Source organism: Gallinula chloropus (assembly GCF_964237585.1).
Source record: "Gallinula chloropus genome assembly, chromosome: 2".
Classification (NCBI taxonomy): Eukaryota; Metazoa; Chordata; class Aves; order Gruiformes; family Rallidae; genus Gallinula; species Gallinula chloropus.
In genome coordinates, this window is record NC_140086.1 from 38,003,498 (window position 1) to 38,020,777 (window position 17,280).

Consider the following 17,280-nt stretch of genomic DNA (forward strand, 5'->3'; position numbering starts at 1 on the left):
CAACACAACCTGGAGGGTTCTTCTTTAAATTGCTACTCTGCATTGTGATGTGTATCTCCAAAGCCAGCTGACAGCTCAAAGGAGTTGAACATCTGCAGGGACCACATTACATAAATGTGTTGGCACCCATGTCGGTGCTTCCCACGCATTCAAATGAGGCTGCTGTGGCTCTACTGTATCTTCTTAATCAGCTTTGTTTGACCATCTAGGTGATTTGTCTTTGGAAATTATGTCAGGTACTTAAGAATTTGTGGTACCTCATGTATTGGCAAGGAGAGTGTGGTTGTGAGGAACCCAGCAGGAAGAACGGAAGCTGGAGACGCTGGTGATTTAAGTTCCCTTCTGGAAGATGAGATCTGCTGTTGTGGTTTAACCCAGCAGGCAGCTGTTCACCCGCTCCCCCAACCAGTGGGGTGGGGGAGAGGATTGGGGAGGGTGGAGGGGGAAGGTAAAACTTGTGGGTTGAGGTAAAGACAGTTTACTAGGACAGAAAAGGAAGAGGAGAATAGTAATAATAAAAATAAACACAACAAGTGATGCACAGCACAATTGCTTGCCACCCACAGGTACCCAGCTAGTTCCTGAGCCATGGGCTAAAGCCCAGCCAGCCAGCTTAGAATGACGTATACTTACCCCATGCCATATGATGTCATTCTATCCATTTTGGCCAGTTGAAGTCAGCTGTCCTGGCCATGTTGCCTTCCAGCTTCTTCTAAACCACCAGCCTCCTTGCTGACAGGGCATGAGAAGCTGAAAAGTCCTTGACTTGGTGTAAACATTGCCTAGCAACAACCAAAATATCAGTACGTTATCAACATTATTCTCATCCTCAATGCAACACGCAGCACTGTACCAGCTGCTAGGAAGAAAATTAACTATCCCAGCTGAAACCAGGACACCTACAGAATGTCTCTTTCTGCAAGCAGGTTTCAGGGTATGCAGATTTAGTAAAAAACAAATGTCATTTTCCTCTGAAGTGAACTTACAGGCTAGTTTTTGGTGGGTCTGTGTTGGTTTTTGTTTGGAAAAATAAAGTAACTGATTTTATGGGCAATATTAGCTGTCTTGGTGTTGCCTAGAATATAGGCATGGCTGTGTGTTGAAAACTTAACAGAGCTTCTGCTGATAAATGTAAGCAACTCTGGTAACACCCCCAGTATTTTTTGCTATTTCAGAGTTTCCAAGCTCATATAAGCTTGTTAAATCATTTCCTTAAAAGCTGTTACACAAGTATGATACGTTATAATTCGCAGATAGTATTCATTTATATAACTTGGTTTAAAAAAAGCTGTGTTCTTCATGGCAAATATTTTCTCTTTGTATACTGTTGCTTTCATTCAAGTACAATAGATGAAGCATCATGATTGCAGCTGTTGGAATACACTTTTTTTTTTGTTTGTTACTGGGCTTTTATTCATATTAGTGGAGGGCATTAAAGTTAAGAGAATGCTCTTATTTTTCTTTAGTCAACCCCTCTTTTCTCCTCCCCCCCAGCTTTAAAGATTGCACGCTTTCAATACCTCTTAAGATTTCAGATCAAATTCTTGGTATTTTTGTTGCAATTCGGTTAGTGCTTTTCTGTTGGTGGAAAGAGGGGAAGTGAAAGTCTTTCTTTAGTGCCTTGTAATTACAAACACTGATAGGTGTTACATCATAAAATGGTGTGTGATTATTACACTTCTCAGGTGTTTTATGCTTTCTAAAGTAGGTTTTAACCTCCTGGTTTCAGCTGGGATAGAGTTAATTTTCTTACTAGTAGCATGCACAGTGCTGTGTTTTGGATTTAGGATGATAATGTTGATAACGGACTGGTGTTTTAGCTGTGGCCAAGCAGTGCTTGCTGTAAGTCAAGGACACTAAGATGAGTTTCTCATACTGCTGTGCTAGTGAGGAGGCTGGTGGTGCCAAAGAAGTTGGGAGGGAACGTGGCCAGGACAGCTCATCCAAACTTGCCACAGAGATATTACATGTGATGTCACACTGAAGAAAAAAAAAAACCTGGGGGCTGGTGGGGGGAGGGTTAGCTGGGGGCCATTGCACTGCAGCTGGCTGGGCATCATTCAGTGCATGGTGATTGCATTGCACATCACTTACTTTGTTTGTCGTTTTAAATTTTTTACTATTTTTCCTTTGTTGTCTATCTCTTACACCATTTTTTTCCTCAACCTGTGAGTTTTGCCTCTTTTTCCCCTGATTCTCCTCTCTGTCCCACTGGGGAGGACTGAGCAAACAGCAGTGTGGTTTTTAGCTGCCTGCCAGCTTAAGCCACAACATTATCTTAGCCATTATATTATAATCAAATATATTGTTCTGAGAGTATTTTGGCATGGGTTGGTGCTGTTCCTAAAAACAGTCTCTTGATAGGGGATTTCTAAGAAAGTTTGAGGATCTGCACTTTCAGGGCTGGCTGAGGGATGCAAAGAGCCTCACCAGTTAATGCCTGACTCTGTTTCTTCTGTACTGTTAGGAGAAACATTTTATGTGGATTAATGATTTTGGTTCCATCAACTGACAGACTGTTCTTTTACCAGCACAGTAAAGGACCTCATGTAAAGTCATCTCTCAGATCCAGAATCTGGCATACTTGATATTTTAGAGACCTTCATTGTGACACAGGAATGAAGTTGTGAGCTGTTGATACTCTGCATAAGTCTAGATCGCAGTGCTAGGGGAAAAAAGGGCATACCTGAGGGGGATTCTGTAGGTGTAAAGGCACCTAAGTCAAGGTACTGAAAGTAGCGCTATCAGTTCTCTTAAAGGTTGAATTTTGTTGGTAGTGAATTGGCCTTTTGTATCAAAAGGTGTGATGGGCCTGTTACTTCATTCATAATTACTGCAGAATGGATATGAAATTTAGGTAGACTGCTGTTTAGAAAGGTTAAGGTAGGAATCTGTAGACTACCTGACTTCATGCTTTGTTTTTAGTTACTAATTTATTTTCTCTCCTGATGTGATGATCATTTGATGCTTTTAGTGCTGGATATTTTTTTGGTAGTTTGCCTGTCAGTTTTGACCATAGGTACCAAAAAATGTTATTCTATAAAGCCAGATTGCACACTACCATCTCCCCCCCCCCCCCCCCTTTTCTTTTTATTCCCAGGAGTATGGATTTATACCACATATATCAAGTCCTATTTTCATTGCCACAGGTATGACGTTGCTTTGGTCTGATGGAGTTCCACAAACCCTGCAGTTTAAGAAGAAAAGAAAAAAACCCCAAACCCCAGTGTCTTACCTGCACTGAAATGCTGCATTGCATGCACGTACACATCAAGGAGATGAGTCACCTCCTCTCCTCTCTTGGCGAGGATGGGTAGGAGTCCAAGGAGCCTTCTGCACACCTGTGCCAGGCCTTGACACGCACAGATGTAGTGTGTGCATGCAGGCTGTCCCCCTATGTAAGCTCACTGGATCAGTTCTAGGCTTTATCATACCAAGCCACATTGGTGCCCAGAATGTGCTGATTTGTGATGCCAGGTTGCTCTCTGAAGGATTTCCAGATAGCTGCAGTCCAGAATGATAAACATAGAGGAAATTGGACAGGTTACTTTTAAAAACTTGGTCTAAACTGGTGCAGGTCAGAGCTGTGCTGTTGCTTATACATGACAGAATGGAAACTGGCAGGGAATGAGGGGTGGGGAAGAGTCTACTTGCTCCTTGTTGAAGGAGGCAAGAATATGCCTGGTGTCTCTTTTGGTTCCCTGTTTGTGGGAACTGTGGAGCCCAAGTTTCTTCTGGATTAATCTGTTGTTGGTGGTGAGTCTTAGCTTGTATCTCCACCTATTTTTAGTCTCATCTGAAGTGCTGCAGTGGTGCTTCCAGTTCACTTGTCATTTGGTTTCTTGCATTTCACCCTTTTGTGTGTTTGAAACAACAAAAATACTGGCAGTTACAGAAATCACCACTAGTAATTAATTACTTTGATATTCCCTCCTCCCCCAACACCTATAGTTATTCAGGTGAGTGTTTCACGGTATATTTTCTATTACAAAATGTTTAGGAAAAAGAGACTGCTTGATTGTTTGTTAGAGAATAAAAGTTAGATTCCTTTTTTTTAAGAGGTTTGTGATGAAATTTATTTGGAGGAAGGGGTTGGGGTCTAATAAGGTACTTGCTTAATTTTGTGTATGGAATTCCATTTTTCAAAAATATTGTGATAATACACAGCCAGTCTTACATCACAGTGGAAAGTAGCTAATTGTCCCTTCAGCTGGTTTTGTGGGGGGATATTTTTGTGACCTTTAACTTTGCATTCAAAGAAATTTTGTAGCTTCTAGATGTTATTTTTTTCCTACAACAAAAAAAAAGCAACAATATTCATGTAAAAATGTACTGGTTTGATGCAAACAGATTTTTTTTTCCCCCTGAGTATCTCACAGATATGTCCTGTTTTTTAAAACATTACCATATTTCTCTCTAATGCAATAATAGATTTGCCTTTCTTAACCTTGAAAAAGTTGCAATTCCAATTTCAAAGTTACCTTTCTATAGTCTGTTCTAAAGTGTGATAATAGATACCTACTTGCAAAAAAAGTAAGTTTTTGATTCCAGTGTCTCTTCAGGAGCCCCACATCTGTGTAAGCATATCCCACTCCTCCTCAACATGCTTCGAATCAGGAAGAAGCAGATTAATATATATATAATAATAATATACATTGCCTTGGGGCACGCCATGCCTGGGTGGAGGGCTGAAAGGTGTGCAGCTCAAGGGCGGTGAGCCTTCTCTATCACATGCCCCCACTGTATGTGGGAGGCTGGAGCCGGGAAAGGAGTTGTACTTCTTCCTGCCTCTTCAATGTTGAATTAAAACCTGTATTGCAAAACTAGGGGGTAAAAGGATCTCTTCACGTGAATGTGTTAAGGTGCAAGCCACTGCCAGGCCTGGGTGTTGCACATGAATTCTGGAACAGACAGCATAGCAGATCTCTTGGCTCAAGGTGATCTTGAGATATTTACAATAGTGGTATTGTACCAGTAAACGCAAGCCATGACCTGATGATGAGAGGCGTCAGTTGTTAAGATAAACTGCCCTGTACCTGTGGATTTTAAAATATGAGGCAATTATTTTTTATTAAATAAGGAAACTTAATTACAGTAATATTTAGTCTCATTGTAATTATTGCAAAGGTTCTTAGGAGGCTCTTCAGCACTCCGGTGTGCTATTGTGGCTGACTTGTTCAAAGCTTTGTGTAATGTTAAATTTTCAAGGTCAAAGGCATTTCAGTGTGAACTGTGTAGTTGAAAACTTACTCCCATCACTAAAGACAGATTGCTTTATGGCTAATGCCCTGCTCACACCTATACTATACCACTTACTAGACGCTAGTAGGTATTGTGTGATGAACAAAGCTGCCTAGAGGAAGCAACTTCAGAGAAGTTCTGAACCCAGGAGTTTTAAAGATTTTTTTTTTTTAATCGAACTTTTGGGTTTGCAGATAATAAAAGCAGCCAATCCAGTGCAGAAAGTTCAGCTGTTCAGGGAAAAGTAGCTCAGGTCAAGAAGGATAAAAATGAATTACTGTACGTAGCTACTTTTTTAAAAAATGTTGTACTGCTTTCTGTAGGAATGATTGTTTTACATTTGTACATTTGTGTCCAAACACAGCTTACGTGCTGAATGTATTTGATTATCTCTAGAGTTTTATTGCTCGGGATACATTTCCAATTTGTTCATTTTAAAAATAGATCTTAATTTTTTTCCTATTGTTAGAACATGGTAACTTGTGTATGTATTTATTTTACTAAAAACAGTAGAAGTAGCTTCTGAGATGAATCTAGAGTTGTCAACTTCTTTGGGGAGCTTTATGGGTAAAGTATGTTCTGATCCAATAGAATTTCATAGTGTTGTGGTTTTGCTGTTTTAGGTTTTTAGGGTTTTTTTTTAAGTGAAAACAAAAAATATGACCTAGCAAGTTTCTTTCCTTATGGATGTAATTCTGAAAAGCAGCACAGCATTTAGTAAATACACATTTGTACTGCCTGTGCAATCCATATTGCCTCCTTACATTGATGCATTGTGAGGTTTTAATTTTGTTAATATTTTCCAGGAAATCTCTGCCTCCTTTGTTGCTCAAAATGTACTTGTTTTTGTTGTGAGAAGCTTTATAACCATTCCTTGTGTGTTTTGTCTGAGAAGAATGGGGGATTGTGTGTACTTACAAAGCAGTTAAATGCCACTTTGGAGGAGAAAGATATTTCTCATGCTTCCATCTTATAATTGCTTATTAGTGCAGACATATAAATTAAGCTTTTCCTAGATCATGATAATGTGTCTCATTTGTTAAGAGCTTGATGTGATATCTTGCAGCCTGGTTTGCTTTTCTTGCCCTCTTATTCCCATCCACCCACTCCCCACAGAGTAAAAAGCTCAGGCTGGGGAGCTCTGCTTACATTAGGGCTGTATGTGATGTAAAAAAATGGGAAGAATACAATGCTAGCAGTCTTAAACTGAGAGCCCAGAAGGACTGATGTTCGGGCTTAGCTCTCTGTGTGCTGGGCTGGGATTTTGAAGATGAGTGCTTTGTGAAGCACGCTGGTATTTTGGATGAGTGCTTTAGAGAAGCCACTGAGAAAATTAATTCTGCCTCTGGAGTTTGAGCACTTGGCAATACGTGAAGCCTATTGCCATTTCAGACCTTTTACTTCTCTTTCTAAGTAAATAATTGTGAGTTAATTATGGGAGCAACAACCTATGTGCATAAATTGACTTGGAAGCTCTGTGGAAAACCAGCATGGAATCTTACTCTTGGTTTATTAAAAAATAATATATGCTGTAAGAGAATTTAGTTAAGATGCACGGGTACTCTTTTTTTTCTTTTCTTTTTTTAATTTTTAATTTTCTTTGCGCAGGTGTGTGTTTAAAACTAAGGATGACATAAGCATGGATTATAAGCATCTGAGTATGTTGGCTAATGAGTTGTTGCCATGAATACATATAAGTTCATAATGTTTTCAAAAATGTCGGTATTGTCATCTGAAAGGTCTGAAACTTTCTTGAAAGAAATAGATAGTACTTAATAAAGTGCTCATGTCTCTCAAAGCAGAATAGAAGTTCAGTGTTGAAAATGAGTTATCTATTACTTTCAGAATTTGAAAAGTGTTTGTTCTTCACAGTTTGGAAAGTGAACGAAAGACTAAGGCTTTTCACCAGGCTGATGGGTCCTTCTCTGTTCCCTTGGACTAATACTTGGTGGGATGTGATGCAAAAGAAGGGATAGACAGTAGAATGAGAGTGAGTTCCTGGATTACACATGGAAAATTTTGGTTAGAGGCACGCAGGGAAAGTAGAGTTAACTGTGGTGGAGGTAGACTGATTTATAGCATGGGAAGCAAGGCTCTGCTGTGTATATATTCCAGGCTGGTTTCCCATGTTCTGTCCAAAACCCAGGGATCTACAGGCTGGAGTTGCACTAGAGGTGTTTTTTTCTTTGGGGGTAGGCTCAGTGCTTCCAGTACTGTGCCCGTCAGGAGCAATGACAGCCATATTCAGTAACTATTCTAAAGCAAAGAATCTTTTTAGTGTTTTCTATTATTCTTTTGTTCTGCTCTTTAGTTCCATGTGCTCATCTATGTTTCTGCAAGTCTTAAAACTGCCTTCACAAGGTGAGAAAGGCTTTAATTATATTGAGGCTCATGTCTGTCTTCCATCACATTTGGAGAAGTAACTGACAGCAGATCCTCCTCTCCCCCAGAGAATGGAGCGCGCGGTGCTGTGCAAACTGCTGCTGATCCGCAAACTCCCAGCTCTGCCCGAGGGGTGAGGAGCCTGGAATTACGCTACAGCCGGGAAAGCTTCTCCCCTCGTTTTCCAAATGGGTTTCAAAAGTTGATTAAATAGCTTAATTGTTTTGTTGTTATGCTTCTTTCCAGAAGTCATTAGATGGCTACATTCATGAGGAAGTTATAATCCAATATACTAGGCTTTCCCCTTAGTGCCTAAGTCATGTAACATAAATGAATTTAGTTGTCTCTTAGCGTTCTCAGCTTGTTGCAAGGATTCAGTGCTGGAGATAATCCTGTGACAAGCTTAAATGGTTTCTCACAGAACAGCGGGGATGGTTACTGACGTTGAATAAGATGGAAACTGGGATCTGGTAATAAAAACTCGTGTGGCTGCTGTATACCTGAAACACTAAATGCTCTCACACGTACTAAGCTGAGATATGGTTCAGGGTTCTCGGTGAAAACGAAAGGCTTTAGCACCAGCAGCTTGTGTGCAAACAGAGAACACTGCGAGCGGGCTGAACCCCAGGCGGCTCCAAATAATAAATTCCCCCAAAGTAGCTAACTGTTGCCTTAATTAGATAGAGCTTCAAAGCGTATGCGAAGATTTTTCCACTACAGCTTTCATCACTTCCACAAGTTCAGCACGCCCTATACAGATGCTTAATTTGTATGCCGGGCCCTGTGATAAAGCTATTTCTGTCGATGAGATTCCAAAATTATAGGCACTGATGTCAATGCAGATGAGGTTAGCCTAATTTGGTCAAGAGAGGGCTATGCCATGCAAAATCTTCCTTTACATGGGCACATAAAGGCCAGTGCCAAGACTGACAGGTGTCCAGTGGGTGGCAAGGAGCTTCAGAGGCAAACATTCTTGTTGGTACTGCTACAATTCTTGCTGCTTTAAGAAACAATGTAACAATTGCGTGGCTTTTTGTCGGTGTCCCTACAGGCTAACTAGGGAAAATGGAAGTTAATTTTACGAATGGAAATCTTTTAAATCCTATTGAAATATATATATGTATTTTAATGCTATGTTCTTAAATTCAAGTTCTGTGTGATGTTAAAGCTTGACAATGAAAGTAGCATCTTGTTACCTTCACAAATGGATTATTAAATTCAGAGGCATGCTGCTGTGAAATCCCAGTCAGAAAAATGACTTGAAAGTGGTTTTTAATTGTAGAAGGTCTTGGAATGTTGTAAATGCGATAAAAGGCACTCTCAGGTTGAATGTTGAGAAGTCTGCACAAGGATATTGTATTTTTGAGAAGGCTGATGAAGGGTATTAGTTTTAGTTGAAGTCGTCCCTAAACTTGTATCTACTGCCTTTCTACCTTTTTTCTATGTCAATGTGTCAGCTGTGAAGTGTATCAAAAATGTATTAGCCTATTAATAGAACACTTTCTTTGCCTGTTTCCACACCTCCTTCCATGCCTTGCCCTACTAGAGCATTGCAGTCATAAAACATTTTTTACCTAGGAATTTTTTATGTAAAGATTTGAGCTTGTTACTCCTTTGTCTGCTATGTCTTTCTCAGCACTTACGTAATTAAAAAACCCACCCCACCCCGACAAGCAGTGCTCTATCCAAGGAAAAAGTACCGGCTGCTGACTGACATCTCTGTAATAGAGGCTGAACCTTCCTAGTGCGTTTCATTCTCACCCGCAGCAGGCTGTTTTTCCATCCTAACACATGCAGACGTAGGCATCAACACTGGATAGCAGGCTCTGTTAATGGGTCACTCTTACCTACAGTAAAAGAGATGATGATATAAGTAGATTAAGGTTTTGATGGAAGGTCTTTGGATGCATGGCTTGCTGGCATCCACATGCTAGCAGAGTATTATTGAAAGGCAGTAACTATCTGTCTTACAAATGTGTATGGGTTTAAAATAAGGTTTGCCTGAAAATACCTATGCTGAACTTTATTAGCAAGTTTCTTAACCATCCTCTGTAAGGAATCTGCATCTACTACAGGACAGAGAAGGAGAATTTGGAACTATGCATATGGGGTTGTATCAGTAGCTGAATACATTGCAGCCTGGAAGGGAGGGAAGGTGTTGTGCTGGCAGGTGGTGGAACGGTGGCATTTGGACGGTTAGGGTTTTCAGCTTATTGTCTTAGAGCTTCTCCAGACTGTAGTAGTTCAGCTGAAATTGGTCTGCTTAACTGTAACGGGCATAGGTTTCACTCTCTACAAGCATTTTTGGACATGGTGCATAAGCAAGTTCTAGAATACATGTTTGGTGCAGACGAGACTCCAGATAGTGTGTGTTGCAGACTTCTTTCCAGAGAAAATTTAACTCCAGAATTTTTATTCTTTTTCAAGCTTAAAATGTTTGATTTTTTGAGGTGAAAAGTTGAATGTAGACAGCCAGTGTAACCTCTCTTCAACATTTTGGTATTTCAGATAGTAGGTGTGGTTCTTAGTTATGTGCTTTGATTTTTTGTGAAATGCTGGGGCATGGCCAATATGAGCTTTCTTTGAATCTCTTTAATCTTTATAAACTCTGCAATGACAATTTAAATTAATTATTACTTTCATTTGTAATGCTATCATATTATAAATAAAAAAGTATATTGATTTGTGGGTTTGACAGCAGATGGTGTAACCAATTTCAGTGTTTGTCCGGTGGAATTATTCAGTTACTTCAATGGAAATGATCACAGAATAGGAAAGTATGAGCTAGGCTTGATTTATTTCAGATGTTCTGTTAATTTGTTACTGTGAAAGTTCCAGCTTTCACCTTGAAATTTAATCTTTTTTGACAACATGTTTTTATGTTGTGATGGCTAGCAAGGAACCAGAAATAAAGGCCGTTTTATTACTGCCTTTTTTATGTGTATTTTTGAGCCTTAGCATATGCTTATTTCTGGTGGATATGCTGAAATGTGGGGTTTGTGGGTTTTTTCCCCTTGGAAACTTAAATTTTTAAAAATAAAATTTGAAAATTTTATCTAAAACTCTTGCTTATAACAGAAGCTGTGTTGCCTGGATAGTCTCATTAGGTGTCAATATTTTAATTTTGTGTAAATACTTCCTACAGAGTGAATCGAAGTGTGTTTGAGGGTGTTAAATGTATCTTTTAGCAGTGCTGGAGTAGTGAAAACTTGGTAGCAACAACCAGGCAGGTGGGTGTTTCTGAGACTGAGAGGGGAGTGTGCCCTGTAGTTACAGGGTATTACCCATCAATTGAGACCCAGATAGAAGCCCTTTGGATTTTTTACTCAGTCTGTTAATTTCCAATTGCTTTTCATGTCTGAATGAGAGCGAAGCCGTGGAGCAGATCCCAAAGGAGCAGCTCATGTATTACCCAGGCCCCACGCCTTTTAGCCTTCATTCATTGCACTGCATTGCTCTCTTCTTTGGGTGCATGAGCTGGGCAGACACATCTGTGGAAATTCGTATGTACAGTGGCTCTCGGGAGGCTCTGGTCATGTCCTGTGCTCCCCCCTTCCACACTCATGCTTCTAGGAGCTGTGAAGCTGCAGGGGTGAGCTAGTAGCAGTCATATAAGTTACTGGAGAAGCCTCTGTCCAAGGGGAAAGAAGCTTAATCCTTGAATTTAGAGGACCAATTTCTTGTCTTTTATGTCTTCCGTAGATAATTTATGAAGAATTGTAATATGCAACTATGTGACTGAAATTTCTGTAACTTGATTTCCTGTGTGGCGATGTAAGGATGATTTTGTGATGATGATTTTCTGTGAGATTGTAACCTCACTGTTTTTATTTAGGTTTCCAGTTAAATAGAAGACAGTAAGACGGTCTTTCACTGTTCATAGGATGTGCTTTAGAAATAGGCTGTGAATGTTTTATTATGAAGTCTAAAACTTTGGTATTTGATAGTTTTTTGTCACATGTTCATCTGTTTCTGCTTACATACTTGCAGTATGTGAGGTATGTGAGAATTGAACTGACTTTATTTGCTTCCAATCTACCATTCAGTCTTTGTTGAAGGTGTGTTTTATAGGGAAGCATGGTTACTCAGAGCAGCTAAGACTCAACTACTTGTATCTTGCCTTCAGAACAGTCTGTCCTTAGTAAACGGATTGCTGCCTGAGGCAGTGATGGTACTTTCTGGTAACAGTGGTACTGTTCCTTAACTCCTCAGAATCACAGCTGAAGGCAGTTGTATTGAACCAGACCAGATTTTTGCTGTGCCCCAGACCTCTAAACAGTCAGATGACTGTATCTGCAAAAGGGTGTGGGTAAATACAGGCTGATGTAGACCAGCCCTCACCGAGCATCTGTCCCACCATGCTGAAAGGGTTCTTGGCCCAAGGCAATAAAACTCAATACTTTTTTTTTTTTTGTAAGACTGGAGTATAGTTTCTTGCCAGTATCTCTTGTCTGAAGAAAAGCAGAAACCCAAGTTCTGTGGATTTAAACAAAGCTCTAAAATATGATTGTTAGTAAGCAGCCTCAGAAATGCGGGTGCCTGAAATGCAGTGAGAAAGAACACTGTACTGTAGGACTTCAGTTCTTTGGGTAGGTGCGTCTTTGTAAGAATGGGTACCAACCAGCACAGTGAGAAATGATCCAGTTAGTGTCCTTTGAAGGTATATATTCTCTGTAGAAACTCTGAAATTTAGTGTTAGTTAATATTCTGACTTTTTAACCTAAATTTCATAATGTGACAGGGCAGAGTTTTGTAATTTGTATTGCTAAAGAAGCATTTTAGAAAGAAGTAATCTGTTTCTAGATGTTTAATCTATGCAAGAAAAATAAAAACGTGTTCTTGTCTACCCTTCAACTGGGGTATGTGCATTTTTGCTGAATTGCTTTTTCAGTGTTGCCAGCCATTTCTCCTGACCTGCATAAGCATGGTGTTGAACAAATAAGGTAAAAGGTCAAAATCAGGCATCTGAAAAAAAATTGACAAAAGATTTGCATGATTAGTTTTTAGACTGCAGACTGTCTCTTGCCCCTTCTGGAAGTGCAGTGTGCATAGGATGGTCCTGATAGCTTTCTAGTGGAGTAGCTGATGGTGGTGTGGAAATGTAGGGTTGTTGGTTTCCTTTGATTAACTGGGATTGGGTCCTTTTTAAGGGGGTGTTGTGGTTTAGTCCCAGCTGGCAGCTGAGCACTATGCAGTCACTTGCTCATTTTTCTATCTATCTGAAGACTGGAGTTGAAGATTTCTAAAACCAAAAAGTGTCTTTAAGAAAAATTGCTAAATTCTGCCTTCTGTATTTGTAGCCATCCTTGGCTTTGGAAGTTCATGTCTTGGAATTCTAAGCCCTTGGTTTAAGATCAGCCAGCCTTTTGTGTTTAGTTGCAATAGGTTAAGAAGTAGTGATTTGTAAGTACTAAAGAAGGTGAATTTTGTTAACTTCATTTTTTCAATTTGCTTATTGCTTTACTGGCTGATATATAACCTTACTAAATAAGCAGGGAGAATAGTTGGGAATCTTGTACCTCTTGCAAGGTGAGCTGACATGGCAAATGCTTTAAATACCCTGAATTGAAAGTAAAATGCTTGAATAACCTTTTAAATTAAAACATAAATGGAAGTAGCATTTGTAAAAGTTGGTCACTGGGAATATGTTCTGAAACTCTAGCTGGTTTGTTGTTGGTATCCATAAAAATAATGGCACGTTTTCTTCTTTCTCCCCCTTGCCTGCAGAGTTTAGTGGTTGGGTTGGGCTGCAGCAATAAGCTGCCCACATTTGTTACAAGAATACTTCTCTTAGATTACCACTTAATTATTCTTGGTTAGTGAAGTCTGCTGGGGAGAGATCACAGGATAGATAATGAGACAGGAGAAAAATGAAGAAAAGATGGAAACTAGAGCTCCATTTTTTTCTTTTTGCTATGTGTAACTGATAGGCTTTTTCCTCTGCTGTCTTCATGTGGCGTTAATATAAATATAGTAAAGCTCCCTGACTCGTCCATAGGAAGTAATATGCCAGTCAGAATTGTATCCTAGAAATCCACAGCCACTGTCCTGTGCCTGTTCTGGAAGGGGTGTTTGAAGGGCAAAGGATACTCCCTGGAGATCTCATTTCTGGGCCAGGTGTACAAGTGCATGCATGTGAAATCAGTTGTTCTGGCAAGTGGGGGGGTTAGTGGTGGGCCTCAAACTTCCATATAAAACCTGAAGTGGGGATGGAGATCTGTGAATTTAAATAGGAGCATCATGTGGTACCCAACAATGTCTGGGAAAGACAGTGCTGTTGGTTCAACTCTGGATTTTCTGTAGATGTCATGGAAACTTTTTTTGAGCATTTAAAGACACCTTCTGTAGATACAGTAGTTACTGAGGTTTGCAAGGCAACACTGAGTCATTTTTCAGGACTGCTGAAATTTATTAAAAAAAAAAAAAAGAATTGGAACAGATGGGTATTTAGAAATACACAAGTAACTGGGATCGTGTACTTGGTACTTCAAATATCAGAGTGCACTAATAGGAAATAATGGGTTTGCATGTGGAGCCTGGCATATCTCTGGGAGTATGTGGAAATAATTGGATCATTGCAAATCAGGGCAACATATTCATGGGGAGCTACTTTAAATTGGTAGGAGCTGGTCCCATGTGGTGACAGTTTCACCTTAGTGGAATAATTGTAACATCTATTGCAAGACCCCAGGTGCTGTCTGCTATATTGATAGAGAAATCTTGCCTTCCAGGGAATTTACACAGAAAGGTTTACTCAGCAAATGCAAAAATTGTAGCAAAACATGCCTTTGACAGCCTAGATGTATCCACACTCCTGTATATCATTAAGTTTACATTGAAGTCACTTGGATATTTGTATTTCTTTGGAAATGGTAAGAGACAGCAATTGCACTTGTGCATTTGAGCTGGTGGTAAGGACAAGAACTGTGTATACTAAATTGTATACTATATATGTGCCTCAAGTACTGGAAATCTTGCCTTATCAAGCATGGTATCTCTGTGCATTGAGAAAATACATTTTAGAAAAATTGAAAAATAATTTGCTGAGAAGAACCAACCACCTTAGGAACTTCCATAATTTGCAGGAGAAAAAAAATGCAATATATGATAGCTGTTCCCTCAGGTGGGCACCATCATTTCAAGATGAAGCTGGGACTGATGATGTCCACAGCCCAAGGGTCACTTAATGCACCCTCAGAACTTAAGGTAGTATAATAGGTAGTATAGTATCACTGACAGACTTTGGTGCTGTCTTGTTTTTACATAGTTTTGTTACCTGAGGGTTTACTGTACTTTTAAATGACCTTGAGTATTTCTTCCATGTACTTGTAAAACATCATTTATTTTGCCCTCACCTTAGAATTGTTAATAGGGTTATTCAAAGCAGCACCTGCCCCCAAAGAAGCACCTCAGCCTCTGCTGATTTCTCATACTTCTTATGTGATCCAGCGTGCCTTTTGGTCTTCCTTTGTACCTAAATTTGGAATCCTATTTCTGAAAGTCTTCCTGCTTTCAAGCTATAGTTAAAGCAAATAATGCTGTAGTGGTGCTTAACAGATGGGCAAATATTTTTATTTCTGCGTGCTGGTATTAAATGTATGCATGAGACAGTAGTCTTAAGAAAAACTTTGAGTAAGAGGAGGCTCATTAATTAAACCTCGTGCTGTTAGAAGACAAAAGAGGAGAGAGTGATGGCTTGGTGTCACTGTTATAAAAGGTAAGTGTTCTGTTTCCCATAGTAGTGGAAGAAAGACTCGTTCCATGCACCTGACCACCCACACACTTCAAGAACATCTTCGTGTGTTCTGAGACTGGTAGAGAGAGAAGACTGATCAGGGGTTGAAAATAGTGGTGACAGAAATACTTGACCTTTCAAAGATCATAAGGCTATTTGTGTTAAAGTTTTATTTGGGGGAGAGTTCGTTATTGGAGCAAATCACCTTAATGTCCTCTGCTTATCGTGCCGATTTGGATTTGTTTTGTCAGAGTGGTTTTGGTATGTGCTAACTAGGCTCCTTTGAAAAGAAACTAAACCATTCCGTTCCTTGATAGGGTCAGAGTGGTTTGACTAGTTCTCCATCATTTTTGGCAGCTTTGAACCTCCTGTGGTAGGGTCCTGTTCAGAAAGTTTGAGTAAATGGGGTCTGAAAAGAACCCTTGTGGGCTTCACATAGCGTAAAGACCTCAGCAGCCGCTGTGTTAACCTGCTCCGGTTGTGCCCAATTACTAAATACAGATCTAGACTAATGCTGTTTATTGTGTGTTTGGTTGAGGGTGTTGTGTTAAAGTAAGGTCATACTGGTGATGACTAATTGCCAGGGTGCCAAGTGCTTGGAAATGGCAGTGGGGGTTTTTTGTGCGGTTTTTTTTTGATGTGTCCCCTTTTTGTATGGAAACTAGTTCCTCAGTGCTAAAGTTACTCCTTATGCTAACTTCTGTATTTTGTAGACATACTGGGATTTTTAATTTGATCATCTTATAACAAAATAATTATAGGAACAGCAGATTCTTCATACAGTTTTCCTATCAATTGTTCAACTTAATTCTTTTAAACTCCCTCCATAGCTGCTTTTTTCCAAACTATTTGAGTATTATTATTTCTGGAATGAAGCATTTTTCCCATCTTGAAACGACCTAAGTGAAAATTAATCTCAAAGGATAGGTACCAAGTATATAGGACCACCTGGCTGTGTAACAGTGCTCTCTTTGAGGAAGTTAGTTCTGCTTTCCAACCCCAGGAAGCAAGTGCTGGGGGAGGGATGAAGGGGGCTGGAGCCAAGCTCAGCCCTTGCAATAAATCAAAGAAGCGTGCCGGTTCAGGCATGAGTCTGCGTGGCTAGAAAGGCAGTATGAAGGATGACTTGATATTTGGTGGACAAAAGAGATGAGAGAATGATGATTGATTCAGCGATTGCATGTATTCAGTGCATTAACTTTCTTTCATTAATGTTATTTATAGTAAGGCGCTCTTAAGATCATCTGGAAATATGTTTTGAAGTTCAGTTCATAGCAGTTCTGCAGGTGGCAGAGATAAAAGGAACTGGTGAATATCAGATCTGGTGAAATCTGCTGGGAACAGGCTCTCCGTAGCATTTAAAGGCGAGGTGGTGTCCTGAGTCGGTTCAGGTGGTTTGAGTTCTAGAGTTTGATCCTGCAGCCTAGTACGCTTTGCCGTATGAAAACCTGTGTCATAGGAGCCCGTAACTGCGGTTTTTCACTTCCTCTGGCGTTTCTGTAGGGTTCAGTCGGGTTGTGCTAACGCGCCGTGTCCTCCGCCGGTGGTAGAAGTTCCTTGGCGAGTGCGGGGCTGGCAGCGAGGCGCACAGGGCAGCCGCTCACGCGGAGCGGATCGCGGGGCTGTCAGGTGACTGCAGCCTTCGCGCAGCTGTTGGCGGTGTGGGCAGCCCCTGCCCGCTCCTGCTCCGGCTCCCAAACCCTCGCAAACCCAGCTTCCAGCGCTGGCGGGGATCAGCGAAGGGATTATGCGTCCGGTCTTCGGGGTGATCCAATGGGAATTGCATTGATCTGGTGTTTAGCTCTGATCCTTATCAAATGGATTGCTTCTAAGGTAGGCCATGTTATTGTTCTGTTTTGACTAACTGGGTTTATGAGTAGCCTGGGAGAAAAGAAGTCATTAACAACTTGGGGAGTAGGTAT

At 40.3% G+C, this 17,280-nt stretch overlaps 1 protein-coding gene across 2 annotated transcripts in view; it reads left to right on the top strand.

The window, feature by feature from the left end:
• Positions 1–17,280, top strand: part of PDE7A (phosphodiesterase 7A) — a gene marked incomplete at its 5' end in the record, with an annotated part of 74,986 nt that overhangs the window by 17,382 nt on the left and 40,324 nt on the right. The window contains one exon of one of the 2 annotated variants that reach the window (XM_084260075.1): positions 17,132–17,191. The exons of the other annotated variant lie outside the window; for it this stretch is intronic. Within the exon in view, the coding sequence (XP_084116201.1) occupies positions 17,132–17,191 (60 nt within the window). Of the gene's footprint in view, positions 1–17,131; positions 17,192–17,280 lie in introns of those variants that run through there. 2 annotated transcript variants of the gene reach the window in all.